The sequence below is a fragment of the Rhinoderma darwinii genome, chromosome 3 (assembly GCF_050947455.1).
Source record: "Rhinoderma darwinii isolate aRhiDar2 chromosome 3, aRhiDar2.hap1, whole genome shotgun sequence".
NCBI lineage: Eukaryota > Metazoa > Chordata > Amphibia > Anura > Rhinodermatidae > Rhinoderma > Rhinoderma darwinii.
The window spans coordinates 24541593-24557236 of record NC_134689.1 but is presented as its reverse complement, the minus strand read 5'-3'; the positions used below and the strand labels follow the sequence as shown (position 1 = coordinate 24557236).

Here is a 15644-nt window from a genome sequence, read left to right as displayed (position 1 = left end):
CCAGGCGCAGCCACTGCAGATGTGTACGGCGCTGTGCCTGCAAACTGGAAAAAGGCAGCTGAAAAGGCGGGGTGCCGGGATTTGGACCCCCCCCCCACACCTCTCAAATTGATATCCTGGAAAATCCCTTATAAATAGGTGATAAATGTTAGATCGGTGGGTGTCTGACTGTGACACCCCCAACACTTGCCTGTTTCTGTAACAGCCATAGAAAGTTGTATGGAGCAGCAGAACGCTAGTCGACGACCACCTCATGGAACCTCACATCCGTTGTGTGGGTGGGAGGGGAACAAACGTCCCCTGTTGTAGCAATCATGCGGGTCCCAGTACTGTGTAAGAGTCGAGTCTCCGTTTAGTCTGTACAAAATGTAATAAAATAAAAATAAATTTCACCAACATATAACAGTAACAACTTTGACGAGTGAAATGTTGTCCTGTTTAAGAACATTCCTAGCTCCACGACCTTTCTCCATAACTTATAAAACATAAATTACCGGCTTTGTTTAAAATCCATACAGTTTTCTTCATTTCCAGCAGATTGAGTGATCACCCGGTAATGACGTGCCACCTCCTTTTATGATCCCAGCCCCTGGGGAAGCATTCGTGTGATTGGTGTATTAATGGGATGACTTTGCTTGCTTTCAGGACATACCAGATCCGACGCACCTTTCCTATGCCGCCAGCTGGAGAACATATCCTCTCTTTTTTGGGACTGCCATCTTTGCCTTTGAGGGCATTGGAGTGGTAAGATTGTGGCATGTCCCATACAATGCAGTACTGACTGCGGAATAAGAGAGTACTTTGCTTATATACTGTTATCAGAACCGCTCCTTTTTACCCTTGAGGTATTCCAATGACAAGGCGCCCCTGCCATTACTATGCACAGTAATCAGCGATCTAAAGATGTCAGTCTAAATGGATCACATGCTACAGGCAGTCATTAAAGCATTGTGTAAATCAGAAAACCCATTTTCAAATACTCAAGAGGGAATTCTGAGTTAATAGAGAGGACGCCTTCGTTTATAACCTTTATCATTTTGCCAGAGCAAAGTGCAGTGTCTGTGTCTATTGCGGACCCTACACATCCTGCGTTACACAGACAGACCTTTGATTTAATTGGGAGCAGTGTAATGCTTCATTTCTCCAGTGGTGGCGCTATTGAGAAATTGAACACAGATGAATTTGAGAGTAGAGTGTGACAACCATTTTGGGCCCCGTAATGGCTTCCATTTTAAGGGGTTTTCCGGGCATTTTATATTTATGGCCTATACTTAGAATAGGCCATCCATATCAGATCAGTGGGGATCCACTCCCCGTCACATCTGCCGATCAGGTGACTAAAGGGGCGGCGGCGCTAGTCGACGTAGCCTCTTCAGTGTTTACCAGGCACAGCGCCGTACACATCCGTAGCGGCTGTGCCTGGGATTGCAACTCAGTCCCATTCACTTGAATGGGACCGGAACTGCAATCCCAGTCACAGACGCTCCGGATGTGTACGACGCTGTGTCTGTAAACTGGGAAAAGGATGCGGTGACGGAAACAGAGGCCCCCATCATTCAGCTGATCGGTGGGTGTTCCGGAAGTCGGACTCCCACCGATCTTATATTGAAGGCCTTTCCGAAGGATAGGCCATCAATAAAATCATGAACAGAGAACCCCTTTAATGATTGGCATGCAGTTTATGTCACCAGTGTAGGGGACCAAGTTATAGGGGTTGTACAGGAATACAAAAACATTTTCTTCTAAAAAAAACAACAAAAAACAGCGCCACACCTGTACACAGGTTGTGAGCGGTATTGCAGCTCATCCCCATTTACCACAATGGAGCGAAGTTGATCTACCAGGCACAACCTGTGGACAGATGTTGTTTTTTTGTTTTTGGAGTAGCAGCCATGTTTTTTTTAATCCTGTACAAACCCCTTTAACTCTAAAAATGACTGTGCACGATGTTAAATGATTTTGCGAGGGGACAACATGCAGACTTCTATACCCAGGTATTTAAGAGAAAATAATGTCTTTATAGAGGTTGTGCCAGCATGGCATGCCCTGTCCACATTGCCTAGTAGATTATATGGGCATCATAGAGATAAGCCTCCCTCCTCAGGACATCCGAGCACTCCTGTTCTGGTGGACCAGGCCCGTCCATTCATTTAAATGGCCACTATGTAATGCTACGTCTCACCTGCAGCAGCGGCTGCATGGACCTGTCTGGCCAGCTGATCACCAGGGGTTACAGAAGATGGACTCGGCTGCCATTTAAAAAGGAATTACCTTAATAGGGCAACCATCCTGTATGGCGGAGCAGAACACCACTATAAGGCCTCATTTACACGAGCGTATTATACGCGCGTGCGACGCGCGTGCTTTTCACGCGTGTCGTACGCACCTATAATAGTCTATGGGGCTGTTTAGACGATGCGTGAATTTTGCGCTGCGTGAGTGCGTTGCGTAAAACTCACGACATGTTCTATATTCTTGCGTTTTTCACGCAACACGCACCCATTGACTTCAATGGGTGCGTGAAAACAACGCATGCCACACGGACGGTCCTGCGTTGCATGCGCGAAAATCACGCAAGAGCTGTCAAACTCCTGAATGTAAACAGAAAAGCACCACGTGCTTTTCTGTTTACAAACATCCAAACGGAGTGTCAAATTCGAGATGAGCGCACCGAACTTCACCGGGTTCGGCCAAACTCGTTTTGACCGAAACCGGTAAAAAATGTTCGGGTACGCGACGTCAGGAGACAGTCACTGTCCACGGTGCTGAAAGCGTTAAACTGGTTCAGCACCATGGACAGTGACTTCCGCTCCGAAAATCCATGAACCTGTAAAAAAAAAAAAGACGTTCTGACTTACCGATAACTCCGGTCCGACCTCCCGGGATGACAGTTTAGTCCAAGTGACAGCTGCAGCCAATCACAGGCCAAGCACAGGCTGCAGCCAATCACAGGCTGCAGCGGTCTCATGGACTGCGGCGTCATCCTGGGAGGTGGGGCCGGATGACAAGAGAGGGACGCGTCACCAAGGCAACGGCCGGGAGCCCGGACTGGGGGAAGCAGGAAGTTCTTGGTAAGTATGAAATTTTTTTTTTATTCACAGGTTGGTGTATATTGTGTTCGGCATTCACTGTCGAGGGTGCTGAAAGAGTTACTGCCGATCAGTTAGCTCTTTCAGCACCTTGGACAGTGACGGGCGTCGACTAGCCTCATCTCTATGATGGCGGCTGCGTGAAAATCACGCAGCCGCGCATCATACACGGATGACACACGGAGCTGCCAAGTGCCTTTTGCGCGCGCAAAACGCAGCGTTTTTTGCGCGCGCAAAACGCACACGCTCGTGTAAATGAGGCCTAATACTGTAAGGCCAATTCCATTTCATAACTACATTCCCGGTGTTTCCTCAAGTCTAAACTATAGGGTAGGAATTTATAATATTCACATTCCCCTGATTTCTGACACACCTTGTGTGTATTGTGCTTTTTTTTTTCTTGTTTAAACTTATTATAAATGAAGCCCGTGGGTCACCTGGGAGTACAGTATGTGGGGGATTAAATTACCCCTGTTGGCCGGAGTGAGAGGTTACACAACATCAAAGCTGTCCACCCTTTAAGTGGGTAATTACAGATCACTCCTAGGTGTTCAGTGTCAGACTGCTGAGGTTTTCTAGAGCCCTTGGCCACTGAATCCTCCTCCTGTTGAGCATTTCACCTGGGTAGGTCTATTTCTTGGAAGTCTCGCTGCCCCCTCTACATCAGGCAAGACGCGGCTTAATCCTCATGGAACTTCTCAATACGTCAGCCCCAGGAGAGGAGCCTGGTGACTATGGAGTGCTCGTTGGGGCTCAATGACAATGTGCCCTGATCTGTCAAGTGCTAGGACATACACTTTATGGACAAAAGCATTGGGACACCTACACATTACACCTCCAGGAGCTTTTATTACATCCCATTGTAAATCCATAGGTATTATTATGGAGGTGGTCCCCTCGTTGCAGCTAAAACCACTTCCACTCTTCTGGGAAGACTTTCTATAAGATTTTGGGGTGTCTGTGGGATTTTTTGCCCATTCATCCTGAAGAGCATTTGTGAGGTCAGACACTGATGTTGGATGAGAGGACCTGGCACCCAATCTCCGTTCTAGTTCAGTCATAAGGTGTCCGATAAGGTTGAGGCCAGGACTCTGTGCGGTCAGTCAAGTTCTTCCACATCATACTCCCCACCCACCATGTCTTTATGGACCTTGTGCACTGGGGCGCAGTCATGCTGGAAGAGAAAAGGGCTGAACCCCAAACTGTTCCCACAAAGTTGAAAGCTACAATTGTCCAAAATGTCTTGGTCTGGTAAAGCATTAACACTTCCCTTCACTGGAACTAGGGGGCATAGACCAACCACTGAAAACAACCCCATATCATTAACCCTCCTCCACTAAACTTTACAGTGGGTACAATGCAGTCCGGCAGGTAACGTTCTCCTGGCATTCACCAAACCCAGACTCCTCCATCAGACTGTCAGATAGAGAAGCTCCACAGAACACGTTTCCCCTGCTCCAGAGTCCAGTGGCAGCGGCTTTACACCTCTCCATCTGACACTCGGCATTGTGCTTGGTGATGTAAGGCTGGTGTGCAGCTGCTCGGCCATGGAAACCCATGTCATGAAGCTCCAGGCACAGTTTTGTGCTGACGTTAATGCCAGAGGAGGTTTAGATCTTTGCAGTTATTGAGTCTGAAGAGCGTTTGCGACTTTTACGCACTATACACCTCAGTGGCTCGCTCTGTATCTTTACGTGGTCTGCACTTCGTGGCTGAGTTGCTGCGGTTCCTTCGACTTTGTAATAATATCGCTCACAGTTGATGGTGGAATATCTAGAAGGGAAGAAATTTCACGAACAGACTTGTTACAATAGTGGCATCCGATTACAGGACCACGCTAGGATTCAGTGATCTCTTTTAGAATGACCGGTTCTATCACAAATGTTTGTAAAGGCGACTGCACGGCTGGTGCTGGATATTATACACCTGTGGGAATGGGACTGAATGAAACACCCGAATTCAATGATTGAGAATACTTTTCTCCATATAACGTATATTTCTATTTTCTGCCATGAAAAGTTCCTCAACAGTCCTCAGTTCAGTGGACCCTCATCAAGAGAGGGCTAAAAAGAATGTCTTTCACTCTGGATTATCCAGCACCTCCATTCATTACAGCCTGTGGATTTTAATAGGAACTGTATACTGCTTAAAGTGTAACTTATTTCAGAAAACTTATGACGTCCTAGTGAAATGTCAGAAGTTTCTATTGGTTGGGGTCCGGGTGCTTGGACTGAGTCCTCCTATCTGATGGGCTCTCAGAAGAGCACTTCTGCCACTCCGTTTCAGTAATTGGTGGGGGTCTCCGAACCTCGCCCGATCAAAAATTCATACATGTTACTATGATATGTCAAGTTTTCTGAAATGTTAGGTACGCTTTAATTTACCCAGTATTGAAGGAGAAATTAACACTTGCTGCCAGATTCCCCCCACTGGTCCCAGCAAGAGGACCGCTCATATTTGGGGTAATCTTCAACTATTAGAGTATGTTCACACGGGCTACTTTCAGACGTTTTTCGGGCCGTAAACGTCCCGAAAAACGGATGAAAAATCGGAAGCAGAACGCCTGCAAACATCTGCCCATTGATTTCAATGAGAAATACGGTGTTCTGTTCCGACGGTGTGTTATTTTACGCCTCATTTTCAAATAACGGCACGTAAAAAAGATGCCCCGGATCAAGAAGTGCATGTCCCTTTTTGAGCCGTTTTTCATTGACTCAATAGAAAAACCGCTCCAAAAATGGCCGTAAAAAATGCAGCGAAAAACGCTAGTTTGATTAAAAAATGGCTGAAAATCAGGAGCTGTTTTCCCTTCAAAACGGCTCCGTATTTTCAGCCGTATTTTGTTAACGGTGTGAACGTAGCCTAATCGTTACTTGTATGGCAATCTTCAGAGAAAATCAGAACCTACAATTCATTTTTCTATCTTGAATCTGATTTATTTTGACATTGGGGTACTGGTCTAGTAGGTGTATGCCGGATGACAGCCACTACAACCCACCATTGCAATGACTATAGGTCAAGATTTCTACACATCCTGAATGGAATATAACTTTGCATTGGTATGCATTTACTTTTTTGACGAAGTGCCTCATCTCTGAAGTTCTATTTGTGAAACTGAGCTCAGGATAAACAATACTTTAAATGGGCCCTACTGATCGTGTTAAAAAGCATTCAATTGTGGAGGACACAGTAAGGTGATTTTTTTTTTTTTTTTTTAAAGGGGTTGTCCAGTCGTAAGAAATCGATGGCCTATCCTGAAGATAGGCCATCAATATCTCATCGGGTGGGGTCTGACTGCCGGCACCCCCGCTGATCAGTTGTTTTGGAGGGGCCTTGTACCAGCGTTGTCTCCCCTTAATTTCCTTTACTACGCACACTGTGAATCGCCGACACCGTTGTAGTGGTGGTTCACAGTATTACAGCCTTCTCCCATTTACAATTCCTGGTTGACAATATAAGCTGTAACCTCCATATCGCAGACTCTTTCTCCCTTTGAAACGCTTTGGCGGTAATTATGGCTCTTTAAGAGACATTGACTTGCACTTAAACCCTTAATTGTCTGAATGTCTTTGTTGGCTAAACCCTGTATTACATGTAAAATAATCTCACTCTCTGCACCATGTACCTAGCACCAGTAACAGGAATATATTCTCGGATTGGCTGCATAACAAAGCTGAGTCTTCATGGAAAGTGATCGCTAAAGTACATGTGTATTATGTATATATAAAAGACCATTGTCCGCCCTATCAAATATAGGTCCAGTCAGGCCGGGGATGTGGGAAATGCTGCTCATTAACAGGAACTGGATTATACCTGATGATTGCTATGAATGTGGGTGATACCAGGTGAAGCATCTTTTATAGGACGCGCTGGCTGTGCAGACACCGTTGCGTCTGAATACAGAAAGATGTGTGCTTTTTTTTTTTTTTTTTTTTTTTTGGGGTGTCCTGTGTCTTTAAATCTAAAGTCCTGTAAATAAGACTATGATGGCGTTATAGAAGGCACTATTCAATTGTAAAGTTGTGATTTCTGGCTTGAATATAACAATATAAAGCGTTATCGGAATTGCTAGCAGTAGAATACAGTCATCATTTGTGTCACCATTACTATGATTTAAAGGGAAACTCCGCTGACAACCATAGGTTCCCGTGTGAATGCCCTCGTATCAGGGTGTCAAATGCCACTTCTGTCTATTGTAAGTTTCTATCTTGTTAAATATCAGGCAGAATATTCTCGGTCTATTGCATAGCAACAATCCAGGGTTGGCATTGGGTGACATCTGCATTTCTTCTTAGCCCTCTGTATTCTGCTGATGCCACTGAATCTCCAGACTGTTTCCTGTATAGCAGAGATTTCATCATCCTCATCATCATCCTTTAGTAGTCCTCAAGCCACTTTCTAATACTATAGGTGGAGTTGAGCCTCATGGCATATTAAAGACAGAACCAAATGATAAGGCTTTTACCCAAGAGTTAACAGCCATCGATGTGGTTTTAATTCTAGTACCAAGTTCTAGCAATGTCGCTAGTGCACAACAGTATCTGGATCTGCAAACAGCTGGGAAACCACCTGTAGCTGGGCCAAGGTTCACTGGAGAAATCAAGTGAGTTTGACCATGTTGTAAAGCCAGTGCCAATCAATCATCTCTGCCTCTCCCTTCAGTGGGCTGGAGTTTATACGCTGCCTGTGACATGCAGGCTGCTGCTCAGGGCACAGTCTGCAGCTTCTCCTTTCTTAGGCTGGATTCACACGAGCACATTACGTCCGTAATGGACGGAACGTATTTCGGCCGCAAGTCCCGGACCGAACACCGTGCAGGGAGCCGGGCTCCTAGCATCATAGGGACTCCTAGCGTCGTACATAACTATGATGCTAGGAGCCCGGCTCCCTGCAGTGTGATCGGTCTGGGACTTGCGGCCAAATTACGTTCCGTCCATTACGGATGTAATGTGTTCGTGCGATGCCTCGTTGATCGGCGCTCGTTTGCACGGCCAACGTCTGGCCCCGTGAGAGGACCTTAATTTCTGTCTAATATCAAATAACTTTGGTGTGTAAAACTGATCTGATGGTCGAAAATTTACCACTAATTTTGCATGTAAATGCCGATCTGAAAGAGAATCATTCTATGAAATCGGAAGGATTTAATTTGCTAATAGAAAAGTTGGGCATCAAAATTTTCAGAAAAAAAATGTGTGTAACCCTACGTAATGGTGGCCCTAGACTAAAGGGGTTGTCTCACTATGACCACCCTGTTGTTTAATATTACCTATAAGGGGATCTGGATATCTTAGCAAGGCTTCTCCTGCTCGGGACCCTCCTTTATGTAATAACGGCTCGTGCTTTGGTCGACCCTGCCTGTCCTTATACTAAAATTGGGGGTTCTGAACCTGATCAGCTTCAATATAAAAAGAGGGTGTCTTGATGAGGCAGCCCCTTATATGAAGTATATGGAAGTCTTGCTGCTGTAGGTAAGATCTTGTTAGGTTTTAACATTAATAATAATTGTTATATAGAAGTGAGCGGCGGTCTTCAGCGTGATTGAGGACTTCAGAAATCGCTCAGTGCCCTTCACTCCAGTGGTGAACTCCATCATTGGTTTTGCTCCACTAGATGAGACCTGAGATTGCTTTTTCCTGTCTGATTGGGGTGTTTTCCTTTTGCATCCCCTCCATTCATGGGAATTAATGCAGTACAAAATACTAGAGCACGTACCTGAGCCCGAATTCTAGTCCTAGGGATGTGCCATATATTTAGAATGATCGACTTGTTTGTAGTATTACTTGTATTTAAGGGAAATTGAAGGCGGGAATAGGTTCTTGTCGTGAAATGGAAAATGTAAAAACCTGTTTACATAAGAGACGGGAGTTTCCTCGGCTTCTGTAATAATGTGGCACAAACCACATAAACCAATTGGCATTGCAAGACCGATCGCCCCCCCCCCCCCCCGCCCCCAAATCAGGGCAGTGAAATCATTTAGTATTTCATAAATTAGCTTTGGTCTGACTTTCCTGTTGACCAGATGATCCCCTGTGCCTGGTGAACAAGTAATTAACTCCTTATTTTTTTCACTCAACCTAATGTGTATATATGGCGTTTAACCCTGTATTATATCTTCTTGTCTAGCATAGATTATTCCCAGCGCTAGATGAGACTGACCAGGGGAATGGTAACGAACAGTTGTCACTTTACTCATACATTTCCCAGAAGAATAACAGGAACAGCTAAATGCAGTTCCAAGAAAATGTACTCCAGAATTATTATTTCATGGGGAATACAAGTATTTTCTAAAAGGAGAGCTTTCAGGACCTCTTTAAATAAGAATTCGAGTTAGTAATTCTTGTTTTTTTATTTTCTTTAATGTTTGCAGCTCTTCTCCATTAGGCCACATCTATGATCGATGACAACGGGGTTGTCTAAGCTGCAAGTGATGTCTGAGGTAGTCTGAGACACACCTCTTGTATCAGTAGCTCAGGTTTCTGTGGATCTATCCCCCTTGCTTTACACTGCAGTCTGCAGAATCTAAATACCGATGTAAATACCATGTTGTTGTAATACCAAGTGATAATCCCTGGCCCTGCACCGCACTCTGCACAAATGCAATGTTGATGTGTCAGAACAGGTTGACGTTCACATTGAATGCAGCGGTTAGACAGAACAGTGGTGAGAAGGGGTAGAATTGGAGTGTATTTCCCCATATCTTAAAGTTTTGACTTTTATAGATCCCGTCCTGCGCTCCACCAGGAAGAATCTTTAGAAAATAATAGACCTGTCTATTTAGTTTGACATGATAATATTAGGAACATTGATCACTGGACAGGAGTAATAATTTTGGGTGACATAAGTTAATGCTTGGGATCATGGGAAGAGATGCATCACAATGAGCGCGGCCCTCCAGGTCTACTGGCAGGTCACGGTTTCAGGCGTTACAAGCCTAAACCTATGCAGTCATTTAGTGATCTGTACAACAAAGCTAATTGCATGTTAATTAGCGCAATCCTCTGATAGGTCATTGGCTCAGAGCAGAGAGCTGACCGCGCAGATAATGTATCTCTGCGTGGTGATATTAGGTCAAGAATATTGTATCATCTACTGTGAGTTCCGATAACATTCTATATAAATATATTTTATGTCAAATCTGAGCTGTGCTTCTAATATTCTTAATTTCTTGTAGTGTTTTATTATTTCTCACCAGGCCTAGCTGCTGCCATCACTCATTGACATGAAGCTCCTCTTTTCTCAGTGAGGTTCTGCAGCAGCTGAGCCATGTGGTTCATTGACAGTTCAGGGGCTTATTTACATATCGGGCGCCAAATATAACGGCACCGATATGTAAGTAACGGAGGGAATTAGAAAAATCATTTCAAGTGAGACCGGGTTTGTGAAGCCCTGCCCATTGGCCCATGGGCAGGTGAAAGGTTCTCTTTAATAGAGGGGGCTCCTTTGTTCAGGACCTTCATCTCTTGGCCAGAGTTGGGAGCGATTAGAAAAACTGCTCTCGCTCTGGAGGGTCTGTCCTGTTCCGCATTACACAGAAACCCCATTGATCTAAATGTAATGTAATACTTCATTTCACCTGTGGTGGCACTGCTGGGAAATTAAACACTTACTACCATGTTTCCCCACAGATTACAGATGATCGCTAGGGGTCCCAGCAGGGGGACACTTGTTTGCTCCACTGGTTGTCAAGGGAAACTTCTAACAAGTAGGGATTGTTGAAGTTGGAGAACTCCTTTTTAAGGAGGAAATTCAGTACATATGATCTTCTGATATGTGATAGGCCACCAATGATCTCAGACCACCTCTGCCGTAATAGAAAGGCTCTATAGAGATCTCAATCCCCTTTGACACTCCTCCGAGATTTCTAAGCAAACTGCCATTCAAGTCAATGTCTCTTTGCTTACAATGTTGTCAGGTTTTCAGTAACAGAAATCTCTGAGTAGTGCCAATGGTCGGAGCGCTCTATGGGTCCCTAATTCTGTGTATCCCTGGTGACTCTCACACGAGTATATAATGTATCAGAAGATCATTTTGACTGTATTTCCCCTTTTTATTAGAATTTTGATTTCTACTAGGTGCTAATATTAGTCAATTCAGCCGTTTTTTAAAGTGTGAGAGGAAACCGGAGAACCCAGTGGAAACCTCCGCAAACACAGGAAGAACATCTAACTTTTGCCTTTGTTGCCCTGTCTTGGTTTCGAACCGCACAGTGCTAACCACTAGGGTATATTACAGCTTTATGTCTATTCCTTTCTTCCAGGTCTTGCCCTTGGAGAATAAGATGAAGATCCCTCATCAGTTTCCAGTTGTGTTGTATGTCGGTATGGGTTTCGTAACCGCTCTCTACATCAGCATGGGGACACTTGGCTACTTGCGATTTGGCTCAGATATCCAGGCCAGCATTACATTGAATTTACCCAATTGTTGGTAGGTGCCCTGGCTACACGGTTACTCTGTCCCAAATCAATCATTTTGAATGAAGATATCCAGAAAGTGAAGACATTTAAATGAAAACCTGTCTGTAGTTGAGTTCTTAAAATACTTAAATAATCCTTTAACAGACTGTTGCTCAGGGCAGGGTCTAAGGAATTTCCAGTCCCTGTAGCCGATCTGCAGTGTATGAGAATTTTATTTGGGAAGTGCTCCACCTTTGCAACCATTTTTTTTAATTTCTCTAATACATCAATAATATAAAATTATGACTTTTTGTAAATCTTCTTAATTAGGTCTCCTATTGTTTTGTGTCTACAGCTCTAATGCAGGCCAATGTGTCTCCATGGTAAGAGACTGGGTGTAGTCAGATCCTGCAGTCATATTCTCATCTGTCCCCTACTTCTTGCTTAACTACCCAATGTATTTTAGTAGGAATTCGGTAACCGATAGAAGGGAACATGAGTGCAGAATCAGACTACACAGTTTGTGGTCTGTTACCATGGAAACCTATAGGTCTGCATTGGAGCTGTAAACACAAAACAATAGATATTTTTTTTTTATTTGCAAAAGAGCTTCATTTTTAATTTTACATCAACTGGAACAAGAAAAATATTGGTTCCGAAGGTGGACCTTCACTTTAAAGTGAAGACTGACAAGTATACGTCCCAGCTTCCATGTTTTACTTACCTGGATGTCTCCATTAAGAAGGTTCCCCCTCCATCTTCTTGAAGGCCTCTCTAAAAGCCTGTACTGTGGTGTCTTTGTGTAACGTTTTGTATGAGGATTTACCTGAACCTATGCTGCCCATGATGTGAACAAGCCTTTTTTTCCTGTAGAAGTTTCTGAATGCAGGACAATCCCCCATGGTCATTATCTCCATTCTCTCTTCTACAGGTTGTATCAGTCTGTCAAGTTGCTGTACTCCTTTGGAATATTCATCTCCTTCGCATTACAATTCTACGTGGCTGCAGAAATTATAGTCCCTTCAGCCACCTCTCGAGTGGGTGAACGCTGGGTGCTCTTGGTCGACCTTACTGTGAGAACCGCTCTAGTTTGTATCACATGTAAGTTTGTCTTTTGATAAAAAAACTTTTTTCCCTATACTTTTAAGAAATTTTATCCAATACCTGTTGATATTACTGCAAGACTGTGTCCTACATATTATCCGCTCCGGGTACGGTAAGATAAAATTAAAGGGGTTCGCTTGATGTCATAAAGGAGGGTCCCCCACTCAAGACCTCCATTTACGAACCAGCGGTGAGCTATCAAGCAGCAGCTCTTGCTTACATGGACGGCCATTCAACTACATGTAATACCACCTGAAATAGCCGATAGGTGTTTGCCGTGGGAAGTTACCGGCAGCTGATTGATTCCACTGCATTGGCTTCTTTCTGGCGAAATGTAGCATTACATGCAGCCATTCAATTGTATGGTCGTTCTTGTTGTATATCTGAAGACCTGGTCTGCCAGAGCGAGAAACGATACAGGGAGCTGCTGCTCACATATTGAAGGAATTGTCTGTGAAAAGACAGCCCTTTAATGAAAAACTAAACCACTTTACTTGGAATCTCATTTTTACAAATCATGCAAAATAAACTTATGAATTCTCTGATCCTTAAAGGAACACTCTGAACTAAACTAATCCACTGTTATGCCTAGTGCAGAGCCTGAGGGCGGGGCATGACACAGGGATGTAATGATACGCACAAAAAAATTCCCTGCTATGCACCGCCCCCTCAGGCCCTTCACTTCGCATAGCACAGTGTATTTCTTATACCTGTTCCCTTAAAAAAAAGACTCCTTGTCAGATGCCCCCTTGTAGTACAAAAAAAAAATCGCATACTTACGGAAAGCGGCGGCCATCTTGCTTCCTTTCTGGTAGTATTGGCTGCATACATCAATATGCGCCATAATCGACTGAAGTTGTAAATGACACATCTAGATCTTCACAACCGCACGGAGAGCAGGATGTGTCATCCGCACACTGGCCTGCATTGCTTAGCAAGCATCCTGAATATGTTCAGTATACAGCAGGGAAAGATCAGAATAATGGCGTGCAATGTTTTTGTATTATGGCCTCGCTAAGTGGCACTATATCTAAGCTATTATTTGTAATCCTCCAAAATGTTATAAAGCTGCAATCAAGTCATAAATTTACTATATGGTTCTTCATCTGACTGGCAGTGCTTTGCCCTTTCAGGGGCAGACACAGACCTGCAGAGGTTTCAAGTTCAAGAACAGTATATGGGCCCCTTCCTCTTAAAGTGGTTTTCCCACGAGGGACATTTATGACATATCCACAGGATATGTCATAAATGTCCGATAGATGCGGGTCCCACCTATTGGACCCGCACCTATCTCTAGAACGTGGTCCCTAAGCTCCGTTCTACCTCTTTTGTGTTCTGGCTGGTTTCCGACCATGAAGGAGAAAACAGCGTAGCTCGCTGAGCTCTGCTGTTTCCGTAACTCCCATAGAACTGAATGTTGGTTACGGAAACAGTGTAGCTCGCATGCTGCACTGCTTCCGTAATTTCAATTAACCACTATGGAAGTTACGGAAACAGTGTAGTTCAGCAGGTTAAGCTGTTTCCGTAACTCCCGACCATGTCCCAACCCTGTAATCAGGAAGTGGCTGGGAGTCAGCGTGAGCACAAAAAGCTAAAACAGGGTTTAGAGGACCCCGTTCTAGAGATAGCTTGCCGGTCCCAGAGGTGGGACCTGCATCTGTCTTACTACATTAATGCCCTATCCAGTGGATATGTCCTAAATGTCATTTATGGGAAAATCCCTTTAAATACCTCAACACGAGATTATGTCTCTAACAATCCAACTGGACAAGTTGCACATATGGTATGTCCGCCCCTGGCCTTTACCCCCTGGAATAGAGGTGTAATGCATAATTTTCCCGCATGATTATGACATCCTGGCATGCCTCAATTCTACTTGCCTGCCCTCACTCTTATCAGGCCCTTCCAGACCTATGAGCGCCACCCTCGCCCTGTGAGCTTTTATCATTTCAGGCCAGCCCTATGAGCACCCACTAAAGCAATCCGTGCAGAAGGAGAGAATGATATTATTTGACAGGTCAACCCCTTCTCAATGGAGTGGGGGAAACCTATGAATATTTTATGCCTTGTGTGCTTTGTATGAAATGCAGGAGAATAAGCAAATTAGAGACCAATTCAATTGCTGCTGCCATCAAACTGCACTATATGGGTCTTGACCCATGTTATTCCTTTGTACCATGAGACTAGAGCCCTTTTCAGTATCTGTCAGCAATCCTGGCATGAGTTTTTGTAATTTTCCATAAAATATACCTTTTGGCACATCTTTTCTTAGATCTGCATTGTGCCGTTCCTCTGTTGTTCCTCCTGGAAATGACAACTGCGTGTTACAATTTGCCTCAATAGGGCGTTTCCCGAGTGTCATACTTCGTAGGGACACACCAATCACTGGCCTCAGTGGTTTTGTGCCGTACATGCCAGGATCACCGCTAAGGCCAATGATTGACTGGCAGGGGGGCCCCCAACGATCAGAAAATTATCACTTATCCTGTGTCCCATTTTTTTTTATTCTGGAACGAATAAAGTTTCTACTTTGCTCTCTACTTGGATTTTGCCAATGAGACACCTGTCTTGAATCTTCCTGAGTTAAACACGGCGGGAAAAATCTGCCTGGAAATTGAAGAATGCTGTGGTTTTTAAAATTTAGTTTATTCTCATTTGCGGAAATGTTGCAGATTTCCACCACAGATTATACCCTTTGCGATGCATAGAATGAAATCTGCAGAACAATGTGGCAAAATCTGCTACATATAGATTCACCCTATAAAAATCGCTTTTTAGAACCTACTAAAAGTAAAACCATTATAAATTGCAAACACAAAATGGCCTAATTTTATCTTTGGTTATCCCTGCTCAGTCTTCTGCATTACCATTGCCATTCTGTACTGGAAATAAGTGCCGGATTATTAGACTTTCTAGATTTCCAGATATTGGATTAAAGGGATTTCAATGTAATCGTGATAAACAAAGCAGTATTAGTAAGGTGGCCGCAAACGGAATGATGAGCCTGTGTCCGTACAGTGTATGCACCGACACCTAATGGGAAGGGGTTTGATACAAA

General features: G+C 44.1%; 1 protein-coding gene across 1 annotated transcript in view; it reads left to right on the top strand.

Annotated features, from left to right (window-relative positions):
• LOC142748839 (proton-coupled amino acid transporter 1-like) overlaps window positions 1–15644 on the top strand; it is a 45199-nt gene that overhangs the window by 18075 nt on the left and 11480 nt on the right. The window contains exons 8-10 of the mRNA XM_075856140.1: window positions 646–744; window positions 11347–11513; window positions 12414–12583. Coding sequence (XP_075712255.1) covers window positions 646–744; window positions 11347–11513; window positions 12414–12583 — 436 coding nt within the window. The remainder of the gene's footprint in view (window positions 1–645; window positions 745–11346; window positions 11514–12413; window positions 12584–15644) is intronic.